A 23,613-nucleotide genomic window follows, 5' to 3' on the forward strand; every position below is an offset into this window, starting at 1 on the left:
GCACAATGAATTCCCCAAACTAGATCTGACTCCAGATGAGTTTAGCTGGTTTTGCTCATTTTGGGATGGGGCTGTACTTTTGATATTTTTTTAACTCACACAACAGAAACTCATACGTTGAATGTAAAATGAAACATAAACAGGGTTCACAGAGTTCAAAAATCAAATTGTGATGAACTGTCTGCCTGACAGTATGCAGGATCATATTTTCTTGAGCATCTGATTCTTGATCTGTTTTGGTTCCATGAAGTAGAAAAACTGTTTTTTCCAGAGGCTTATTGTGGTGGATAATTTTCAAGGGGCATTGGTTTGGGTTTATCAACTTCAAGGTCATCTGAGCCCAACGAATGAATCTGAGGGCTGCTGTGGCTGTGCAGTGGTGGACACTTCGTGGAGAGGCAGAGCCGATATGCTCGTTGCCGTGGTGCTTGGCTGTATTTGCTCTTCTGATGCTGTTACAGTTTCAGTACTTTCATTTCTGTTTGTGCATTCTGTACTCACATTTTTCAAGTTCTAATGTCCATTTTTAGTGATTTTAAGGTACAACAATATGAAACAGTGCAAAACTGAAACAATCCGGTAGTGCCTGTCCTAGTGTCACAAGAAAAGGCGGACAGCAGGTTTATTAGCTCAGCTCAAAGTCCACAAAGCTAAACCCCTGTGAGGCAGACAGGGGTCAATAACAGGCATCAGAGGAAAGACAGGGGTGGTCAAAGCACCGTTTTGCTTAAATGTAACACTTTACAGGCGTAAAGTGCGTACTCAATCAACGTAAATTAGCTTATCCCTTGTGCTATCCTATGGGGTCCAGATGACCCGATCCTTACATTAACGTGTTCTCCCTACCATGACAAAGGTGGATAAAGGTGGAGAGGATTTCATGGACACCAGTGAAGATCACATATAGAAGAAAAAAGGTTCAGCGCACTGTCTTGTGGGTCTAGATGACCCAACTCCCAATGTTAACATGCCTTGGATAGCACAAGGTTTATTCTATTGCGGCTTTGCACCATTATGCAACGCATTAAAGTCAACATCTGAATTGGCTGATTACGTTGATTGTGTGAACAGTCAAGGACGGTACTGTATGCTGATAAATGTGTTAAATGTTCAATGGATTGAATTTTAAAAAAGTAGGTTTTACAGATAGTTCCCTCACCACATGGTGCATTAAATGGGTAATTTGCTATTTTTCAGGGTGTCTTAATCTACAATTTCAAAGTTTTTAAAATAAATTTCAATAAAAAATTCAAGCATGTTTTCGTCAAGATTTCATGTTTGTTTGTTTTTTCTTTTATGAGTTGGATTACCAAAACATGCCAGGCATCTGCTCCTGATCGGGCTTTGCTGTTAAATTTTAGAACCCTTTGTGGCCCATAAGTCAAAAAGTTTGCCCACCCCTGGCTTAGCTGCTAAGAATGCTTACTAAAGGTCTGTTTGGTGCTCAGTGTTGTAGCAAGAAAGTGGGATAAAAGCGATAACTTGCAGTTTGTGAATGTCAGAGAGGAAGAGCAGATTGGATTATATGTGTCTCAAACATCCAAGTGACAGCTGCTTATTTACATCTGGCAGCTTGCTAAAAAAAAAAAAAGAAACAACTGGAATAAGATTGAGCTAGTAAAGAGCATTCACCCAAAGCTGCAATTAAAGGAATTCTAATCCATCAAAGATCTTGTAGAAAAAAGCTTGCAGAGCATTGGAGACATGTCAAGAAGAAGATGATTGAAAAGTTAGGCATGCTTGGTTGGAATGAAAAGATATGTTCTGTTCAGAATCCCAAAGCAGGAAACACTGTCTGTGTCTGCTTTTGCTTTTTAGTAGAGTCTGTCAGGAGTGGAAGCCACTCATGGACAAGCTCTATAATTCTACCATCATATTTTATTTGCCGGCGCTCTCTTTCCCTCCGTGCCTCCCTGCTCTCTGGCTCTGGGGGCCTTGCGGCGGTCCTGCTGGCCCTGGCCTGGGTGGCGGTCTTGGTCGCCCGGGCGGCGGTTGTTCCCTGCCGGTTCCCGTGTGGCGTTGGGGGGATTCCGGCTGCCGCTGCTGCTGCGGTGGGGGTCTTGGGGTGGGGATGGCTGGGCACTCTCCCTCCTTCTTTCCACGTTCCACCATCCATTTTAGAAGAACATAAACACTCACCTGAGCACAGGTGTTAGCTCACCTTTGCACTAACAGTTTGCATGATTGAATGACTGAAATATTTCACACTAGTTGGTTTTAAGGCATAAGTATGCGTGTGAACACTATCTGTTTTGTGTACATGTCGACAGGTGGACATTTTGCAGCTAGCAGGTGTGTTGATAACATTTGAGTGTGTGTGTGGATAGGCCCCGCCCTTTTTGTAATACATTTGAACCTTACCATAATGATTAACAACCAGTAAACTTGTTGCTTTATGCTGCTTTATGGTCTTACCCCCCTTCCCCTCCTATTATCACCCTCCTACCCCCCCCTCTCTCTAGCGTCCCTCTCTCTTCTTCCCCTCTTTCCTTTTCCGTCCGGTCCAACACCAAAGATTTTCAGACATGATTGAAATTAATAACGTTTGGCCTCAATTACAAAAGGGGTTTATTCAGACATACCTCTGGTTTGTCTGAAGATTAATAACCCCTCTTGTTAAAGTAAAATATGTCCAACACAAGAGGCCCTCAGCTCTCATCTGTCTGCCCAGCTGTTGGACAGGAAAAGTTAAAAAAAAAAAAAAAAGTATAAACCTTCTCTTAATAAGAATGGTGGTCTCAGGTTTATTCTTCCATCCATTTACAGCAGTGTTCTGAAACCCAAACAAACCGAACCAGTTTCATCTGGGTCGTTAACAGCTGAAAGAGATGACCAGGTTGGGGAGGGTAGCCACTGTCTCCCTAACTCCAGCTGAGGACAAAGGAATCCTAATAACCTTTTACTCAACGGAAACAAAACTATCCACTTTCAGGTCTGACTCCTCCCCCTATAAGTGCATATATACCAGCTCTTTTACCAGCTATTTCAGAATTGACAAAGCCTTTTGGATAAGAGGTGAAATGTCCACATCTTTAAAAACCAAGTCCAGATGACAACCCCTAAACCTACTACTGTGATGGAATCAACCTGGATGAATGAGAGTATTCATCAACACTAAAACAATTACAATGCTTTTTTTTAACAACAGGTGTTTGAATAATTCCAAATACATGTTTGAACTTCATTGTGGGGAAATAATTAAAGCTCTTTTAATTAAAACCAATGAGTATTACATTGTCTAATGTACAATAATGATTACTGAAATGTTATGATTACAGTTAATAAGCTATTGATTTTCTTTACTTAATATGCAATGTGTAGCAATAATTACTGGTTTAATGTGATATTGTGTTCTAATAATAATCAATGATTATTACATATTTGTTACCGTTACTGTTTAGTGAAATCATGAATGAATGATTTCTGAAGATAATCATTCATTACTAGACACTGGATTTTGTTACTTGAAAAGAATTTATCGGATCAGAACTGGATTACAAAAACTGTAAAACTCTTCACTCCATCTTGCATCTGGTCATCCTGATACACACAGAGGATGGTTTTCTCTTTACCTTTATAAAGGTTTACAGATGTCCTTTAAATTGTGTGAAATATTATAAAAGGTTTAAGTGGAAAATCTATAATGTATGTAGTTAAGGCAGTTCTTTAATGAAATTTTGCTTTTTAAGAATGTGTTTGATTTGGAAAATCTTTGTTTTTAAAATTGTCCTATTAACCTTTAATCGTTTCATGTTTTTAATCTGTTTTTTTTCCTTAGTGCTTACAAGCATGTGTTAAAACACACACACACACACATGATTGGCACCAAGAATTTCATAAACGCAGAGAGTAGTGGAAACCTTTGGAGCCTTCAATCAAGTCTTCATACTTTACCACACACAAACCTTCCACTTGACGCTAAGTGCACGCTGCCAACCACGAAAACATGAATTACTTGTGTTTGTGTCTCACAAATAGCTGAAGAAAATGGCAGACGTCTTGGGTTTTGGATGGCCTACCAAAGCTCTCCTAGTTGGCAGATTTTCATGTATTCAAAATCAAATCCTTAGCAATGTTGTGCTCACATGAAAGACTTTTTATTGTTCACAGGATTCCGCAAGTCCTTTAGAAAGACAAAACTGAGGAAAGCTATAATATTTCAGGAATCACTGGAGGACCATAAGACAACGTAACAGTTGCTAAAAAAAAACCAACAACATTTGGAGAATTCCAAAAAATGGTTTGCTCAAAAACTAAATAAAGAGAAACAATGGTTACAGAAGAAAGCCCATTATAGTCCCTAAGGAGAAACACATTTTCTATGCTAAAAAGACTGATTACAAGCTACTTTTTATGTTGAAGGAGAATGATCATCTCATCCTTTTTGCCAGACATTTGCAATCTGAAGACTGATTTTCTGCTTTAACTGAGAAATTAGCATCTACTAAGTCTCTTTAGACCAATTTCTTGCATGACACCAAACAAAGTAAAGACATTTCCAAAATGAATCAAAAACATTGAAAAATATTTTAAGGGATCTCCCTTTTTTATATTGTTTTGACTAAAATGTGTCTTCTGTTGATTTAGAGTTCATTTGTGGGATTCTGTCGCCCTCTAGTGGTTAAATGACAACTGCAGTTTGAATCCTGTTAGTAAGTAAACTGATTTCTACCACGCAATTCAAATAAAATAATACAATTTAAATAATCCTGCTTCTCAATTCTACGAATTTAAAATAATTGTATGAATTTGACATTGTTGAATGATTTTAGAGTGTTACAATGTGATTTATAAGTAGGGCTACTTGGGAATTTCCTTTGAGCTCTGTATTTATTTTTTACACTTTCAACTGCTAAGTTTGTGTGTTAATAAAGTTAATAAAAAATGACACATATTGATCTCAAATAAGTTTTAACCATGAATTCAAGCGAGAAATATACTTAAGTTTTAACATTTTATCTTTCACGATTAAAAATAAGTATATGACACAAATAACATGGAGGAAGGACTAGTTGAATGTCAATCCCATGACAGTTTATTTATTTGTTTTTTCTATTGTCATTGTCAAATTTGTATATCTAACAAATTCAAGTTACATAATCATATTTAAATTTTTTTATCATAGGGTGCACTTAAAATCCTCAAATGTTCTTGTATTTTATTATAATCATCTGCCCCTTACGTATAAATTCTGTACTTACTGACCTCAAATTGATTTTCTATGATACACCTCATTAAAAAAATCTGTCCAATAGATCAACTTTTGTAATCCAAAGCTTAACTGCTTGATGGATGGTGGGAACATCATGGGTAGTCATGAGCCTGGCGGAGTGCTGCTTACTGTGCCTTAACTGTTTGTGAATGAGTTGAATAAAGTCTAAACTGTATGACTGTTTTGTTTTGCTTGATGCGGCGTGTGGCCCAACAAATAGATTACTTTTAAAAATGAAAAACATTGTATTTTTCTTTAACCTGAGAGCCACAAAGGAGGGGGTCAAAGAGCCACTAGTACTAGAAATAAAAAAAAAAACACAGGAAGGTTTCTTTCAAAACATTTACAAGTAAATCAAGTTACATTTTGAAGCATGTTCTTCAGCTAAATGTGTAGACAAGAATACAATTACATATTCCTGAATGTAGTCATTCTTTAATCTGCAGCTTTTTATGCTTTAATGTGATTCTGAAACTAAAAACAATATTTTTAGATCAATAATACATAATGTTTGTTTTTAAAATGTGTTTTATCCTGAGGAAAGAAAGCATATTGGCCAACGCAAAAATGCATTTACTGACTAAAACATCATAGAAATGTATATTTTTAAAACTACTTCCATTTACACTACATTGTTGGTTACAAATGTCATTCCCTCCCCAAACACAGACACTCATATTTTTATCCTACCACTGTTATGTTGTAACATCACGGAAACTTTACTTTCCTGCCAGTAGGTGGAGTTGGAACACCTCCTAAGTATCCTCATAACTCTGTGACAAGTTCGAAAAGAATATCCTCCTGACTACCACACAAAAAAAAATGTGCGCAGCCAAATTGTTTTTTAATCCACCAACAACTACAATCCCAGAGCCCCACCCTTCACATCTGTGTCATTGAGTAGCCCCAAATGTCTGTGTGTCTGTGGATACTAAAAGGAGTTAATTCAGTGATATGCAATGGTTGGGTGGTTTTTAGGTTTTGACCTCTGCAGAGGTCAAAGTGGCATTGCTGGTAGTCAGGAGGACATGGAAGGATACAATGGATATGAACCTAAATCCCTTTATTTGATTTAAAGAAAGGGCCTCAGATGATTTCTTTATTTATAAAGAAGGAAATACATTTCTTTGTTGTTGACTAAAAGTTTAACACTAGAACATCCGTAGAGCAGCCATTTGGCTTTTTTACCTGCAACGTCCAGGGGACAGCAAAAAAAGGGGGACAGCCCTCTACATAGTTTGCACATGAACAGCACAGCCATTAGGCTGTTTTTTTGGTGTGCAAAAAGGACAAGCCAAGTGGCTGCGCAAGTTTTTCATTATTTCCCCTCACTTGTGTCACTTCTAGTAAGAGGTCACCACAGTTTGGTTTTTCGTTTTTGGCTGACATTTATTGTTCATACAAAAAAAGACACTTCTTTACAGACATAATACTGAAATGTACAAGCCTAGAAATCATGTGGTCAAAGTAATATCTTCAACCCACTACTTGTCTGCACATACTTGGCACTGCCACACAATCTCCTTTCTGCATTTGTCACAGTTATACTTGTAGCAATCAACAAAGTGCAGTCTGACCATTCACCTGGCACATTGCCCTTTTCCCTTTGCCAGGTGTGGGAACTTGTCACCGAACTCAGTTGTCCTTTTTCGCCTTCTCAGCTCCCGTATGTACCTGTGTGAGCTTTTTCACTGATTGTGGAAGCTCCCGGTGAATCTTGCCTGGGTTGAAAGATTTGATGCAGTTGGCAACGACAAACCCACAAAAATTGGAGATTGCAAAAAAACCTGTGCATCCCAACACGTTCAATGCGCGTGCCCTTGTCATCAAAGTGTAAATGCCCCATGATGTCTTTGAAGTGGTTTCTGAACATAATTTGGGAGATCAGTGGATTACCCATTTTCGCAGACCATCTTGCGTTTTGCATGGATGGAAGTTTTATCCCCCCCTCAAAAGGAGGATGACGATGAATCCCATTAGTTCAGGGACGGCCATGAATCAGCTGTTGTCTTCTGTCTGACGTCCATGCTGAACAACACAGTCCTTAATAGTCCGAAGCATGTCCAGAGTGAGGAAACACAGGAAACTCTGTAAGCGAGTCGACACCTTATTTCTGACCAAAGCAGTTGGCTCTTCCTCAGCAGTGTAACATTCAATTGTGCTGTGATGGAGAGGCTTCCCAACCTGTTCTTCATGCCACATTGTGCCATCTTTTGTCTTTTCTGTTGGCACAGTGTGTCTCCTCTCTGTGGTCCTCTCTTTTCTGATGGCAGTGAAATCTCCTCATCTGTGATCTGATTTCTGAGATCTGAGCAATGCAAACCTTCAGCAACGTGAAGATATATGTTGTTTCACCTGTTTATTTTAAATTTTATTGTTTTAGATAAATTCTAGTTGAAACTATAAATTCAAAAACATGTCAAATATGCCTCCTTTGCCTACCCAGTCCAAAAAACACGTGGTTAAATTAAAGTAGTCTAAATTGCTCCTATGTGTGTATGTGAGTGTGCCTGGTTATTTATCTATGTGGCCCTGCAATGGACTGGTGACCCATCCAGGGTGTAGCCCTCCCCAATTGCCTGTGACTAGCTGGGATGTGCTCCAGCAGATCCCTGTGATCATGACCAGGATAAGCAGGCACAGAAAATGAATGGATAGACAACTGCTAGAATCAGCAAATGAGAAATGAGTCCAGCTGAAGGAATATCTCTCCTCACTCAGAGTCAAATGGGTTGACTTGCTCCAGGATTATTTTCAATGTCTGCTCAGTGTAGCAAAATCAAGGCATCTTTGTTTTTCAGTTGACACACTGGGAGTCAAAGTTTGTCAGAACTTGGAGGCTCTTTTAAAGCAGAAAATCTCCCCCACCCTATCCTGAGCAAAGGATGTGGTTAGCGAGGACATTGTACTGTCTTCATCCAGATGATCAGGCAGTTAGTGCTGCATTTACAAATGAAAGGTGGCTAATTGTAGGCTGTTGAATTAGTCATTTTGAGCCACCCAGCCTTTTGGCTGTGTTCTGGACATTGCAGGGGGAGTGAAAAATCCTGGACGTTCTAGTGTTAAAGGCAAGTGGCAACGCAAACAACATGATGGTGAATGTCTGAGCAGGAATCTTTTTGTCGATTTATTCAATCTTTCTGACTCCCAGACTTGATAACAAGACCAAGATCCTTTGAAGATGATTTATGGTAAGTTATCTCAGTCCAGCTTTGACTAAACAGAAGTCACCTCCATAGAGTCCTCTGGAACGTGACCAGCACTTTGTCCTTGTGTTTAAGTCAAGTGGACAAACCAGGTGTCGTATTTATCAGTCAGTTATAACTGAAGAAGTTTTTGGATGAAAAAATGACTAATAGATGGGGCCCCTGCTTAAGCTCAGAGGACATGAATGTACTGTCCTGGCACGCCTAAAACTTCGTACAAAGGGAACCAGTTATTTAAAGTCGTTGTCAAAGCAGTGTTTCCCATTACTGGTTTGTCTGGAATGCGACTCTTCTATCAGAGGACATTGATGACGTCAAGAATCTGAGAAGGGCACAGTTTGAGCCAACAGTGAACATGTCACATGCTTTGTTTTGACTAAACAGTTAGTTGCTGACTGCTCACACACATTTTGTCTAGTCATGGACAGTCCAACTTCACAGAAAATGGCCTTTTTTGTGGGATCATTCATTGATCAATGTGATTAATCATTGCAGATTGTTGATTTATAATTTACCTGAGGATCTGAGAGTTTCTGCATCTGTGAAGGTTTTTAAATGTAAATTAAAGATGCCTCTTTTTAACCATTTACATAACTCATTTAATCAACTTATTTATTTATTTAATTTTAGGTATTTGATGGTTTATCATTTGTATTTTTTCACTTAACCTTTAATCTATAATCCTAAAAGTATTGGCCACAGTGTTTCCTTCCATTGTATATTCATCTTTTATTGTTGTTGTTTTTTAATCTGTTGTGTCTCATGATTTTTTCATGTTTTAACCTGTTTTTATATTGACTCACTGGCCAATTTATTGGACACAGATCTCCAACTGTTTGCTCGAGCAAATTTCTAATCAGCCAATCACATGGCAACAACTCAATGCATGTGGGGCATGTAGACATGGTCAAGATGATCTGCTGGTGCATTAGCGCCACCACCTGGTCTGGAGTGCAGGTTGAGGGCTTTTTTATCAAAAGAGGAGATACAACCTACTCAACCATTTTAGATTCACCCCATGAGGCGTATCTTCCTTAAAAATGTCTCTCCCCAAATTGAAAAGGGTTTCCTCTTATAAAGACTTAGCCCCTCCCACAGGCCAATTAATCAAACGGTTTTTTCAAAACCAATTTCTACCTTGGAACTCGGAAAGTTCTTAAAAATAAACCAACAACCAGAAACATATTGAACAGGATTTTTGACTTATGGAATATATACACAAGATATAGACATCTCAATTATTTAGACAGAAAAGTAACATTTCGCTAAGAATTTTGACATGTGAAGCCCCTCCTTTTTGTTTGTGGTGGGAAGCCTGGATGGTAAACAAAAAGGCCAAGTGTGAACCTTTAGATTTAAATGAAATTGACTGTTATTGTGTGGTGAAATGTAAGTGGTTGTGTCTGATGGGAACTACAGAATCTGCTAAGAGAGCGATAAGAGAGGGGAAAAAAACAATTCAGGCTGGAGTCAGGAGTTGTCCTGCAACCTGTGACACGGCTTTGTCAGACTGACCCTGTCCATCCCTTTATGAACACAGTGTACCATCTTCTGATGGCTACTTCCAGCAGGATAACGCGCCATGTCATAAAGCTGGAATCATCTCAGACTGGTTTCCGGAACATGACAATAAGTTCACTGTAATCAAAAGGCCTCGACAGACCAAATCTCAACCCAACAGAGCACTTTTGGGATGTGGTGGAACATAGATTTGCATCACGGATGTGCAGCCGACATATCTGCAGCAACTGCGGGATGCGGTCATGTCATTATGGACCAAACTCTCTGAGGAATGTTTCCAGTGCCTTGCTGAATCTATGCCATGATTGTTTAAGACAGTTCTGAAGACAAAAGCGGAACCAACCCGGTACTGGAAAGATGTACCTAACAAAGTGGCCGCTGAGTGTCTCTTCAAATCAAACTCAAATCAAATCAAAATTTATTTATGTAGCACTTTTCCTATAAAACAAGAAAACAAGAAAAAACAAAATAAATACTGTAAAAGTGAGCACGAAAATTAAAATAGAGCCCCCTCCCTGGAGCTACACACAACCCCCCACCCCCTAACTGATGGAAATGTTAATCTTTGGGAGCTTCCTCTCTGTGAATATCTGCATAGCAAGCCAAAGGCAGAATCACAGGCGGGGACCGGCCCCACCACAGCTAAGCGGCGATGCAGGTTCCCATAGAGCTGCAGCAGCTGAACACCAGCCGACCCAGAGGGAGAGGATCCATATCTTATGGCTCATGTCAAGCACCTTGACCATTCATCACCTTATGCTAATGAATGGTGATCAACAAATCAAGTGATTGATTGGTTCTTCATGTTTTAGATCCATGCCAGGTCAGACATGAACTGAAAACTCTCAAATGCTGACAAGACACATATGATAAGCAGAAATTTTTACTTTTATATTTTTGATCTGCTTGATTCTATTAATTCCAGACTGTCAAATCAGATTTTTTCTCATAGTTTTTGAGTTTTTCTTATAACATACTAATTTCTTTGATGATTTTATTTGATAACTACTACTATTTGACAACTTTTTACTTTTACTAAAGAAATATTATTTAAAGTAGCAGCATTCTTTGTCAAGGTAGACTTTTTGCCTACTGTACCCACGCCTCACAGGGAGTAACAAGTTTTGAATGACTGGTTCCTGAACGTCTCCTGACGTGTACAAAAGCAACAAAAAAAACACAGCTAAAAATAGCCCCTTTTCTTAATGTCTAGGTAAAAATTGCCTGAAGACAAACCAGAAACTGGTTTGACTCTATGGCATCAGCAGGAACACATGGTGTGAATCTTGCAGAGTTTCAAACATATTTTTGCAAAGATATGATCAGATATTTAAAGCCTATTCTGGTCTGGAGGCACACAGTTTTTCCACTATTTTCTGACAACACACTCACATTTCATGTGGGCTTTGTTCACGCACTGCCTCTAATGTTTGGAAAAATGCTGTAAGTCCTGCATGACACACCCGCACAATAAAATGCAGTGTCACTCCTACAAGTCATTTCTTTCTTCACTTGCTGACACATCTTCAGCGTGGGTGCATGGGTCTGAGAACTTGGTGGAATAAGCAGCTAATGTTGGAAGGTGTTTTTCTGATTCAGGTGATTCCTCCACAGTAAGGTTTTTCTTTTTTCTTCTGCACTGTTGTAGCCATTTGTTTGAGCTGCTGTGGAAGGATAAAAAATGGCTCAGCAGGGAAATCAGCTCAACAGCATGAGCTTTTCCTGTAAGATCTGTCAAAGACTGTTCAAGGATCCAGTGACTATTACCTGTGGACACAGCTACTGCATGACGTGTATCAAAACCTTCTGGGATAAGGAGGAGGACAAAAAAATCTACAGCTGCCCTCACTGCAGACATACATTCACGCCCAGACCTGTCCTGGTGAAAAACACAGTCTTGGCTGAGCTATCAGAGCAATTTAAGAAGACTGGACTCCAAGCTTCTCCTGCTGATCGATGTGATACTAGACCTGAAGATGTGGCTTGTGATGTCTGCACCGACAGGAAAGTTAGAGCCTTAAAGTCCTGTTTGATCTGTCTGGCATCTTACTGTGAGAAACACCTTCAACCTCACTATGTGGCAGCACCATTAAAGAAACACAAGCTGGTGGAACCCTCCAAGAACCTGCAGGAGGACAACCGCTCCCGTCATGATGAGGTGATGAAGCTGTTCTATCGCAATGATCAGAATTACAATGATTTCCTTCGCCCTATGAATGTAAAAGACATATATAAAACAGCTGCAGCAGGAAGGACTGAGAGGCAGAGAGAGCTGGAGGAGAGTCAACAACAAATCCAGCAGAGAATCCAGGACAGAGAGAAGGAGGTGAAGCTGCTTCAACAGCAGGTGGAGGCCATCAATCACTCTGCTGATCAAACAGTGAAGGACAGTGAGAAGATCTTCACTGATGTGATCCGTCTCATCCAGAAAAGAAGCTGTGATGTGAAGCAGCAGATCAGATCCCAGCAGCAAACTGAAGTGAGTCGAGTCAAAGATCTTCAGGAGGAGCTGGAGCAGGAGATCACTGAGCTGAAGAGGAGAGACGCTGAGCTGAAGCAGCTCTCACTCACAGAGGATTACAGCAAATTTTTGCACAACTACGCCTCACTACCACCACTCAGTGAGTCCACACACTCATCCAGCATCAATGTCCGTCCTCTGAGATACTTTGAGGATGTGACAGCAGCTGTGTCAGAGCTCAGAGACAAACTGCAGGACATTCTGAGAGAGGAATGGACAAACATCTCACTGACAGTCACTCATGTGGATGTTTTACTGCCAGAACCAGAACCAAAGAGCAGAGCTGACTTCTTCAAATATTCACAACAAATCACACTGGATCCAAACACAGCACACACACATCTGTTACTAACAGAAGAGAACAGAATGGTGACAGTGATGAATCAACAACAGTCCTTTTTTAATCATCCAGACCGATTCACTGGATTGTTGCAGGTTCTGAGCAGAGAGAGTCTGACTGGACGCTGTTACTGGGAGGTGGAGTGGAGAGCAGAGGGAATTGTTATGGCAGTTACATACAGGAACATCAGCAGATCTGGTAATGGGGAAGCATGTCGTTTTGGTTGGAATGACAAATCCTTGGCCCTGTACTACCACCAAAACAGTTTCAGATTTTGTTACAACAGTATGTCGACCTCCATCTCAGCTCCTGTTTCCTCCAGAGTAGGAGTGTACCTGGATCACAGAGCAGGTGTTCTGTCCTTCTACAGCGTCTCTGAAAGCATGACTCTCCTCCACAGAGTCCAGACCACATTCACTCAGCCGCTCCATGCTGGACTGTGGTTGTATAGAACCGGTGACACTGCAAGGCTCTGTAAACTCAAATAGATCAAGCAGAGAAAAGATTACATTTATGTGCATTAGAAAACAGAATCATACTAGCATAAAAACTGTATGTTAAAACATTAATTGGATCTTTTTTTAACTACATAAGTAAAAATGTTTTTGCTTAAAAAATGCTGCTGGTTCATAAGATTGATATTGTTAAAGATTGGGTACTTTTACTTTTAAGCATATGGAATTTAATAGGTGTCTCAAAATAACATTACAACCCTAATCCTAATCCCTACCAAATTGCTTCAGATTGTTCTGTTTTTTTTGTCAAAGTGTATTACCAGGTTGAAAAAAGTGAGTTAATTGTAAGTGTTTTGGTTGGATGTAAACATATGACAGATTTCTTTTTTTAGTTCAATGTTGCATTTAGCCAGATGGATATGCCAGCAGCACATTAATGGGTTAAATGGGCCAATTGCACAAAGAAAAGTTGTGATGACAGGGTTGGCAAATATCCCATGTGTTTATGGGCAAACACAATCAAGTGACCCATCATTGGTTGGTATTGAGATTTTCACTTTGTGGCTACACTGCACAACCTTTTTTCACATGGTTATATCCTCTCATAAGGACCAGCTGCATTAGCATTTTTTTATGACATTGAGATTCACATGTTGCGAATGCTAATTAAATAGTGGGAAAATCTGTGTTTGATTTTTAAGAGGATTAAGATAAAATGATTGTGCGTTGTAGAAATGAATAAAGTTTCTAATAATATTTATTTTGTCTGACTGTGTTCTTTCTGGTCTGTTTTGTTTTAAATCATGTTGGAATTTGGATTCTGTCGACTACATGAGACCAGTGTGTCATATCCACATTTCATCCATCCATCTTCAGAATCCCTTTTGGGGTCACAGAGTTGCTGGAGCAAACCCAGCTACTGTTGGGTTTGCTCCTGGGTCCCTTGGGCAAGTAACCAGTCTGTTGCAGAGCCACAAAACCACATATTCTTACATGAACACCCAGTGGCAATTCAGAGAAACAAATCAACCTATGAAGCATGTTTCTGGACTGAGGGAGGAAGCTGGAGTGCCCAGGGAAAATCCAAACATGCACAAGGAGAACAAACTCCACACAGGAAGGTCCCAATAGGAGTTGAACCAGGACCTTCTCACTGTGGGGCGAGAGTGCTAACCACTACACCATTGTGCCAGGAGCGCAGGCTCTGTGGTGTCATGGTATCGTGAGATTTTAGATTGACCCAAGCACTGGAACCCGGAAAGAGACTCAGAGACACGAGGTAAGTTAGAATGATTTAATTCACTATAAGTAAGTGAATGGTGATTTCTGGGGGTGGCATGGTGGGGCTGGCTGGAGAGCGATGGCAGTGAGAATCCGAGAGCGAGCCAACTGAGAAGATGGAGGGCGACCGGGTGAGTATCCGTGGTGGTTTTTCCTGTGAGCGGAGCGAGAGGTGAAATTAGTAAAGCGAAACTTGGCAACACGCATGAGCAGACCAGACTAAGCACCGTGGGAGGAACAACGAACTGGCGTCGAATGAAGATCCAGGTGCTCCTTAAGAAGGCGGCAGCGAAGATGAGGTAATTGAAGACAGCTGGTCGCGTCCAAAAAAAAAAGAGAGTAGGTGGCAGAGGCACCATGACATGTGGCCCATTGATACTGTTTTGGATGTCCATTTGCATGACTGTCAAAGTTCAAAGGTTGTGAGTTCTTAGTGCCTTCAATTGTTTTTTCAACCATCCATAAAAATGCCTGTTAAGTTTATAACTAAATATCTAGATTATGTTCACTGTAGGTCTGTTAGGATAGGTAATGGTGTGCAGCCACACGTTGTATTTCCACGCTCGATGTAAAGAGGGACCATGTGGACAGCACAAGCAAGGGGTGTACCGATTATTGAGAATCTGTTTGAGATGTCCTGGATCAATTTTAGGTCAGCGAATCTGATAAAATTGCTAAAATAATCCAATATCGACTGTGAATCGTATTAGCAACCACAAATTATGATATGAATCAAATTGTTGGTAAAGTGAATCACTATACCCCTACCATAGTCTTAATGGTGTGATTGTTATTTTATAAGTGTTAATAAAGCTGACATTTTACAGGTAATTAATCTACTGTGGTCTTAAAAGCCCTGATGGTCTTGATTTATTTTGTGGATAAACCCAAAACCGTATTTCACTGGTGTTAGACGCACGCCTGACCCTAGAAATGAACCTGTAAACTCAGGTCTGAGTCCGGTTAATAACCTAATAATTTTAAATATAATATAACGCACGACAATGATTTGTTTACTTTTTCAAGAAGCCTCAAGGGAACTACAAGACACAACTGTGTTCGCTTAAAGCCTCAGTCACATGCACCCATACGGGGAATTGAACCTTCATTTTTCCTTTAATTTTCTTACATTCAAAACTTCTTCCAGCATTTCATGCAACTAAGATAGTTGAACTTTTTTTTTTCTAAATTGTTGTCATTCCCTTTAAACTCTTATTTTTTTTGTCATTTAGCGCCCTCTTCTGAACCCAATGTCACATTGCACTGAGTAATCTGAGTTACGTCTGTTTTCTTCAGCACACGTGAATATAGTTAACATATATATCATATACTATTCAGAGTTTCTGCCATGTTTTATCAGATATGGCTGATTGTTTCTTTTTTTTTTTTACATTCTTTAAAACTTTGGACCATTTAAAGTGTTGAAGAAATTTCACACATAGCTGTGATGCTGTTATAACAATCCTAGCTGTGAAAAAAAGAAAATCTGATGGAGACACAGCTGAATATATGAATAAATGTTTATTAATTTCAGAAAATCATGTTTGGCTTTAGTTTGCTGTCTACAAATGGCAGAATTATTGTGGTCTCCAACACCATTGATAACAATATAGCTAAAACTATTTACAACAAAATTGTTATAAGCTTAAATGTATGATATATCTGGGTTTAATTGTATCTAAAAAAAAAAAACTTTGCTAAGCGCTTTCTAACTTTAGATGCTATAATATCTAGGAAATGCATTCTTATTTTTATCAAGCACAAAACAGTTCCTTGTTGTCATTTAGATATGTTTTTGACTGACAAAGATGATGTTTCACAGCAGCATCCAGATCATTCTAACAGGAGCACCCCCAACCCCACATCGTCGTTTTGGTCTTGTCAGAGCAGTTTTTTTGGAGTGTAAGCAGTTGATGCAGGCATTCAACATTTGATAACACCTGTCTGGTAATTCCCTGTTTTAACTGCAAATTCAAAAGTCAGCCTAATGGTAATTGTTACAAACTTCTATGACACTTTAATAATTTGTGGTAAGGCCCAAAGTGCTTTACAGTCACAGTCCCATTAACTCTCGCACTCTTATTCAGACCGGAACAGTCCCTTATCAACCGGCTGCAGCTTGTTCAAAATTCGGCTGCACGCCTCTTAACTAGATCCAGATTCAATCCAGATCTCGATCCAGATTGAGGCAAGACTGGTCTAAATTGCCCACTTTTCGGATCAAATCTGCCTCGAATAGAAGGACCAGCCAAGGACACAGCCGGCAGAGCAAACAACCTGCTGGCGCCGGGAAAAATCTAATCTAATCAGACCCCCCCTCTGAGCTGAGGACTTCTGTCCTTGGCTCCAAGAAAACAAGATATTCGCTTCCAGAGTGTGATGACCGTTGTTGTGTTGAAGGTTGCTGCTGACCCCTTGACCCCCCCCCCACCCCCCCACCCCCCCCCCCACCCCCCCACCCCCCCCGCTGTGAACACTGCCTGAGAGGCGCCGATCCGTGGCTGCCCTCGGAGTGTATCACTGAGGGCCCCCCCCTAACTACCTCCCTCGTGTACTGTGTTTCGTGTGAATATTTGCTTCTGTGTTTAGACGGTGTACTTTTTTTCTTGTATCTACACATTGTAACAACAGTGTTGACATACGACTCTTTTTCTGTCACCAACGACCCAGACCCTCCCCATTGGTAACCCATCTACACCCATCCTAGTAAGGCAGCCCATTTATTGCTGCAGCCTCAGTCAACTCTGAACTGTACATGTGTATCTGTTGTATGTTCAGGTTGTACTGGAACTAATTTCGTATGTCGGTGTAAGCTGTGCACATGAAAATAAATGAAATTCTGATTCTGATTCTGATTCTGAAAGAAGGAGCACATTACTCTAATTTTGAAGTCTTTACACTGGCTCCCAGTCAGCTTTAGGATTGATTTTAAGGTTCTTTTATTAGTTTATAAAAGTTTAAATGGAACTGGACCCTCATTTTTATCAGATGTACTTTTAGTCTATGACCCTCCCAGAGCCCTCAGGTCCACAGAAGCAGGTCTGCTGGTGGTCCCAAAGGTCAGAACTAAAACCCACGGCGAGCCCTCATTTCAGCACTGTGGGCCTCGCCTGTGGAACAGCCTGCCTGAGGACGTGACGGCTTCAGCCACTGTGGAGGTTTTTAAGAAAAAACTTAAAACACATCTTTTTAGTAAAGCTTTGACATAGTTTGATTTTATAAAATTTTAACAACTAATTTGATTTGTTTTGATTTTAATGGTGGGATGTATATGTGTTGGTTTTTTTTGTGTTTTATTAAATCATTTATATTTAATATTATTTGTATTATTTTTACTATGTTTATTATTTTAACTACTATATTTTTTATCCTATTTTATTTTTTATTCTTTCTCTGGGAAGCACTTAAAGATGCTCTGTAGCATGAAAAGCGCCATATAAATAAAGTTGAGTTTGAATTTGGTACAGACAGAGTCCGCTTAGTTTGGTCCGGATCGAGTCTTGGACCAGGGTCTGCTTGGGTGTATTCAGACTGAAAATTTGTTCCAGATTATCGGAGGAAATGAACTCTGGTTCACTTTAAGTGAACCAAATGTGTCAAGTCTGAGTACACCCTTAAATTCCCACACTGATGAGGACTCTGCTGCCTAACTGGCCCAAACCTCAACCACCAGGAGCAATGTGGGTTGCAGTGTTTAGCCCAAGGATACTTTGACACATATGCTGGCAGGGCGGGAACCAAACCTGCAATCAGAGGCCTATCGCTCTACCTCTGCACCAGAGCCGCTCATCACGGCCACCTGAGAGAACATAAAATCTTGATACTTACAAGATCTAAATCCCTGATTTTAGTATTTAATTTTATAAATAGTGTCGGCGTTGAATGTCGATGTACTTTTTGTTTCTTTGGTTGATCCCTAATATTTACCCTTGTATGTGCATAAAAAAGGACTTTTTAACTTGTCCTATCTTCCAGCTGATTAACAAAGAAGAGCTGAAGGCTTCTTTTGTTGGATAGAGTTTACTCTTACAAAAAGGAGCTATTTAATTTCCGGCACGTTAGGTGTGTTTGGATAAACCCCTTTTGTAGTTAAGGCTATGTTTTTTTGTAAGAATTTTTGGAGGAAAGAAAGAATAGGCTACCTGCGAAGGTGGGCTCTGGTAAAGGAGAAGAAAGGGGGTTAGATGTTAGGGGGATATAGATGTTCACCAAAAGGGATGGTCTTTCAGAGTTTGCAATAACCCAGTTTAAAATAAATATGTGAGGAAACACAAATGTTTAGTAGCAGAGTGTTCTAACTTATTTCTGTTTTTTATTTTTTGTTACCATAGCTGAATTTTAAACGCAGTGGGTTATAACAGAGCATCACAGAGCAGGTGTTCTGTCCTTCTACAGCGTCTCTGAAAGCATGACTCTCCTCCACAGAGTCCAGACCACATTCACTCAGACGCTCCATGCTGGACTGAGGTTGTATGGTAATGATGGAGACACAGCAGAGTTCTGTAAACTCAAATTGTTCATGAAAGTGATGAAGTGAAATGTTTGTTTTTAGTGATTCTCTGCTTTGGATCATTTGAGACATTTTTGAACATGATTCTCAAACTTTTTGGACTAAAATCTGTTGTCTTGTAATTTCTTTGAACTTTGAAATTTCATATTAATGTTTCGTTCATATCTTCCTTTTTGTCTTTTTTGTTGCTTAATTTTTGCTTCATTTGACAACTTTTGATTACAGATTTGTGTTTTCATTTCTTTGTTCTTCAGAGAAAAGTTGTTTCTGATCATTTGTGTCATGGCAACCGCCGCCACGCCCCGCAGCGGCTGCTCATCAGGGCTAACTCTCCTCACCTGCCCACGTCAGTATATATTGCGGTCGCACCGCTCCGTCCCTTGCCGGAACGTCTAAGTGTATTACTAGACCACCAGCCTGCTCTCACGCTCTGTATTCCAGTCTGCCGCTCGTCTGCAAATCTGGATCTCCGCTCCTCGCTCTCAAGTCTGAGTTGCTGGGTTTTCCTATCGTTACTCCTGCCGCTCGTGCTGAACCAAGCTTTCTCCTGAGTTGCTGTTACTGACTCACCTGTTGCTGGGACCACCTGTTCGTCATCGCCAAGCTCTGCCTCAAAACTCAGCCGTAAGACATCTCCTCTGCTCCTCTCTGTCACGGACTTCCTCATTCAGGAATTGGCGTCCCCCTCCCTTCCATGAACACTGGACTCTGCTCTGTCTGTTTCTCTCCCCTCACTCCTGGCCTCCCACCAGTCTGTCTCCACGCCCCCTGGTGTCAAGATTCTGCATAACATCCTGCCTGCTCTGGCCCCCTTTAAATAAACTAAAGATCTCGTACTCCTTGGGTCTGTCATCTTTTGTGGTCCTCAAGTCCTGGTTGTGACAATTTGACAATAAAAACATCCTGATTATTTTGTGTTTTCATTCCAGAGTTTGTGTGAAATCTGAAGAAAAGTGGGAATAATGAGGGAAGAACTGAGGCAGTTTTCCTGGAACTCCAGAAATGACAGAGTTCCTGTTTACAGCAGAAACATCTCAGTCAGTCTGTGTCCTTTTGAATTTCTGCAGTAAAACAGATTAATTGCAGTAAATGTTTTCCTCAAAATTTGATCCAAAAGTTTTCCATATATTCAAAAACTAAAAACACTACAGGTCCATATTTTCCAGTCTCTTCCATAGTTACACAATAAAAAGGCATTTGTAAATTGTGTAAAAATCAGCAGGCTTGATTTCTGAAGTTTTGGGGTGATATTTAGTCTGAATTCAAACCAGCGAGGGTGGGGGGAAGAGGGGTTAGAGCTGAGAGAGCATAGACTGGACAATCCAGTCGTTCCCAAACTTTTTCTGTTGTTCACCCCTTTGGAGGAGGAAAAATGTTTACCCCTCACCCACATCATGAAAATACTGTGACAAAATAAGCCAAATGTGTTCAACTTTAATACATTATCAAAATCTTAACCATTCCTGCTGCTAGAGACTAGAACAAATGAAATAACGGATCATTCACTTTGTAAGAACAATAACATTGAACCTATGTGCAAAAAGAAAAGTTGTTAATATGTCTTAATGGCTGCCATGTGCGTGCCTTGTGCTACACATCTTTTCAAAACGAGGTTGCAGGTTCTTCCTTTCTTTATTTCAAACACAAATGAAAAAAATCAACACAGTGGTTAAAAAGACACAAGACAATACAGTGTGTTTGAAAAGGAGTGGGTTGAAGAGAAATGTTATCTGATCCCACCCCTTTTTGCATCACCTGACGATGCGCATAATTCAATTTACAGATATGTACAAAACATTCACGGTACAGTCTTTGCATGGCAACTGTGCAAACTGACATTTACTACTCTATTCTTTGTTTTCAAAGTGGCAACAGCAGTTAACCCTTGTGCTATCTTAGATGACCCCACCCTTACATTGACGTGTTCTCCCTACCATGACAAAGGTGGATAAAGGTGGAAAGATTTCATGTAATCCATGGACACCAGTGAAGATCACAAATCATTGAAGAAAAAAGGTTCAGAGCACTGTTTAGTGGGTCTAGATGATCCAACTCCCAATGCTAAAGTGCGTAGGATAGCACAAGGGTTAAGCCTATCTCAAAAAGATGGGACATAGAATGGAAGCAGAATGCCCACAGCCTTCTGTATGAGTGGATGCTCCCACAACACACCCAGCCAGAATTTTTTCAAATTTACATATGGATCATATTTGGTCAAAAATGCTCAATAGCTCTAAAGACACTGTCACTCAACCTTCTACATTGACTAATCATGACCCTATTGTCCTACTACAACAAAGATTACATCAGAACATTACTTTGTTAGCTTTAGTATCTTTAGAGCTATTGAGCATTTTTGACCAAATATGATCCATTTGAAAAACTTCTTAAGAATAAAGAAAGTGAATTTATGATGTCTTTGTTGTAGTAGGAAAATAAAGTACGGTGGCCCAGAAGGGTCACAACACAACACATTAACTTTACACACAACACATTAACTTTACTCGCAACACATTAACTTTACTCGCAACACATTAACTTTACACACAAAACATTAACTTAACACACAACACATTAACTCACAACACAACACATTAACTCACAACACAACACATTAACTCACAACACAACACAACACAATAACTCACAACACAACACATTAACTCACAACACAATAACTCACAACACAACACATTAACTCACAACACAACACATTAACTCACAACACAACACAATAACTCACAACACAACACATTAACTCACAACACAATAACTCACAACACAACACATTAACTCACAACACAACACAATAACTCACAACACAACACATTAACTCACAACACAACACATTAACTCATGGCCCAGAAGGGTCACAACACAACACATTAACTTTACACACAACACATTAACTTTACTCGCAACACATTAACTTTACACGCAACACATTAACTTTACACGCAACACATTAACTTTACACACAAAACATTAACTTAACACACAACACATTAACTCACACCACAACACATTAACTCACAACACAACACAATAACTCACAACACAACACATTAACTCACAACACAACACAATAACTCACAACACAACACATCAACTCACAACACATCAACTCACAACACAACACATTAACTCACAACACAACACAATAACTCACAACACAACACATTAACTCACAACACAACACATTAACTTACAACACAACACATTAACTCATGGCCCAGAAGGGTCACAACACAACACATTAACTTACCTCACAACACTTTAACTCACAACGGAAGTAAAGCAGCAATTGAAGTGCTTTTATTCTGAAATGTCCACTGGGCTGAGCGGCTAACTACTCAACAGAAGGTAATGTCACAGTGAGCTGTGGAGGGAGCATGTTATTGCTACAAGAGAAGCTAGCAGCAGGGTTGCCAGAAACTTTCTCTTTATTACGATTCTCCTTACACACACAATATATATGCACACTCCTCCCTCCCACCCCTCTCTGTCGCTGCACGCGCGTTCCTCTCCTTTCTTCCGCTGAAGAAATATTCAATACTGTCCTCCTTTTATTAGATCAGGAGAAAGAAGAATACACAGCTTTCCGTGAGTTTTTCCCTCTACTGGACTGATTTAGCACCCGATCCGATGATTTTTCAAAATAAAAGATAGTTCAGACTAATAATAAAAGGATTGATAAACACAGACACCGATCCATGTCGCGATCAGACCATAACTTTAGCTGGTGGCTCCTCCTACACGCAGCCGCAGTGTCAGGCTTTAAAGAAAAAGAGGCAACGCGTTGCACCCCCTAACAACAGGTTAGATGACAGAGCTCTTAAGCGTCTTTGCCTGGTGCGTTTACTGAGCTTCAGTACATAGAAGTTCACAGCCACACGGCCTAACGTAGTCCGCTATTATATATTCATGAGGGGGGAAAAAACGCCAAACCGATCCTAAAACCGCCCAAATTATGAAAACGCGGCCAAGGCCATTTTTACCCGCAAATTTAGAACCAAAACCGCCCAATCTGGCAACACTGCTGCTAGGTTCTCCTGTAGAAAAATCATGCTCCCTCCACAGCTCACTGTGACGTTACTTTCTGTTAGGTGGTTTGCCGCTCAGCCCAGTGGAAATTTCAGAATAAAAGCACTTCCATTGCTGCTATACTTCCGTTGTGAGTTAATGTGTTGTGAGGTAAGTTAATGTGTTGTGTTGTGACCCTTCTGGGCCATGAATTAATGTGTCGTGTTGTGAGTTAATGTGTTGTGTTGTGAGTTAATGTGTTGTGAGTTAATGTGTTGTGTTGTAAGTTATTGTGTTGTGTTGTGAGTTAATGTGTTGTGAGTTAATGTGTTGTGTTGTGAGTTATTGTGTTGTGTTGTGAGTTAATGTGTTGTGTTGTGAGTTAATGTGTTGTGTTGTGAGTTAATGTGTTGTGTTGTGAATTATTGTGTTGTGTGTTAAGTTAATGTGTTGTGTGTAAAATTAATCTGTTATGTGTAAAGTTAATGTGTTGTGTGTTAAGTTAATGTGTTGTGTTGTGACCCTTCTGGGCCACCGTAATAAA

The 23,613-nt window shown here is 40.0% G+C and overlaps 1 protein-coding gene and 1 long non-coding RNA gene across 2 annotated transcripts; one reads left to right on the forward strand and one right to left on the reverse strand.

The window, feature by feature from the left end:
• Positions 1–11,440: 11,440 nt before the first annotated feature.
• On the forward strand, positions 11,441–19,095 carry LOC101155719 (E3 ubiquitin/ISG15 ligase TRIM25-like). Its single transcript, XM_004078789.4, has 2 exons — positions 11,441–13,151; positions 18,913–19,095. The coding sequence occupies exons 1-2, from the start codon at positions 11,621–11,623 to the stop codon at positions 19,071–19,073; spliced, it is 1,692 nt and encodes a 563-aa protein (XP_004078837.2). The 5' UTR covers positions 11,441–11,620; the 3' UTR covers positions 19,074–19,095.
• LOC105356137 lies at positions 14,536–19,930 on the reverse strand. The gene is made up of 2 exons (XR_910377.3): positions 19,617–19,930; positions 14,536–14,690 (listed from the first exon to the last, which is right to left on the reverse strand). It is a non-coding gene; the product is annotated as an uncharacterized LOC105356137 (long non-coding RNA).
• Positions 19,931–23,613: the final 3,683 nt, after the last annotated feature.

Source organism: Oryzias latipes, chromosome 17 (assembly GCF_002234675.1).
Source record: "Oryzias latipes chromosome 17, ASM223467v1".
NCBI classification, from domain to species: Eukaryota; Metazoa; Chordata; class Actinopteri; order Beloniformes; family Adrianichthyidae; genus Oryzias; species Oryzias latipes.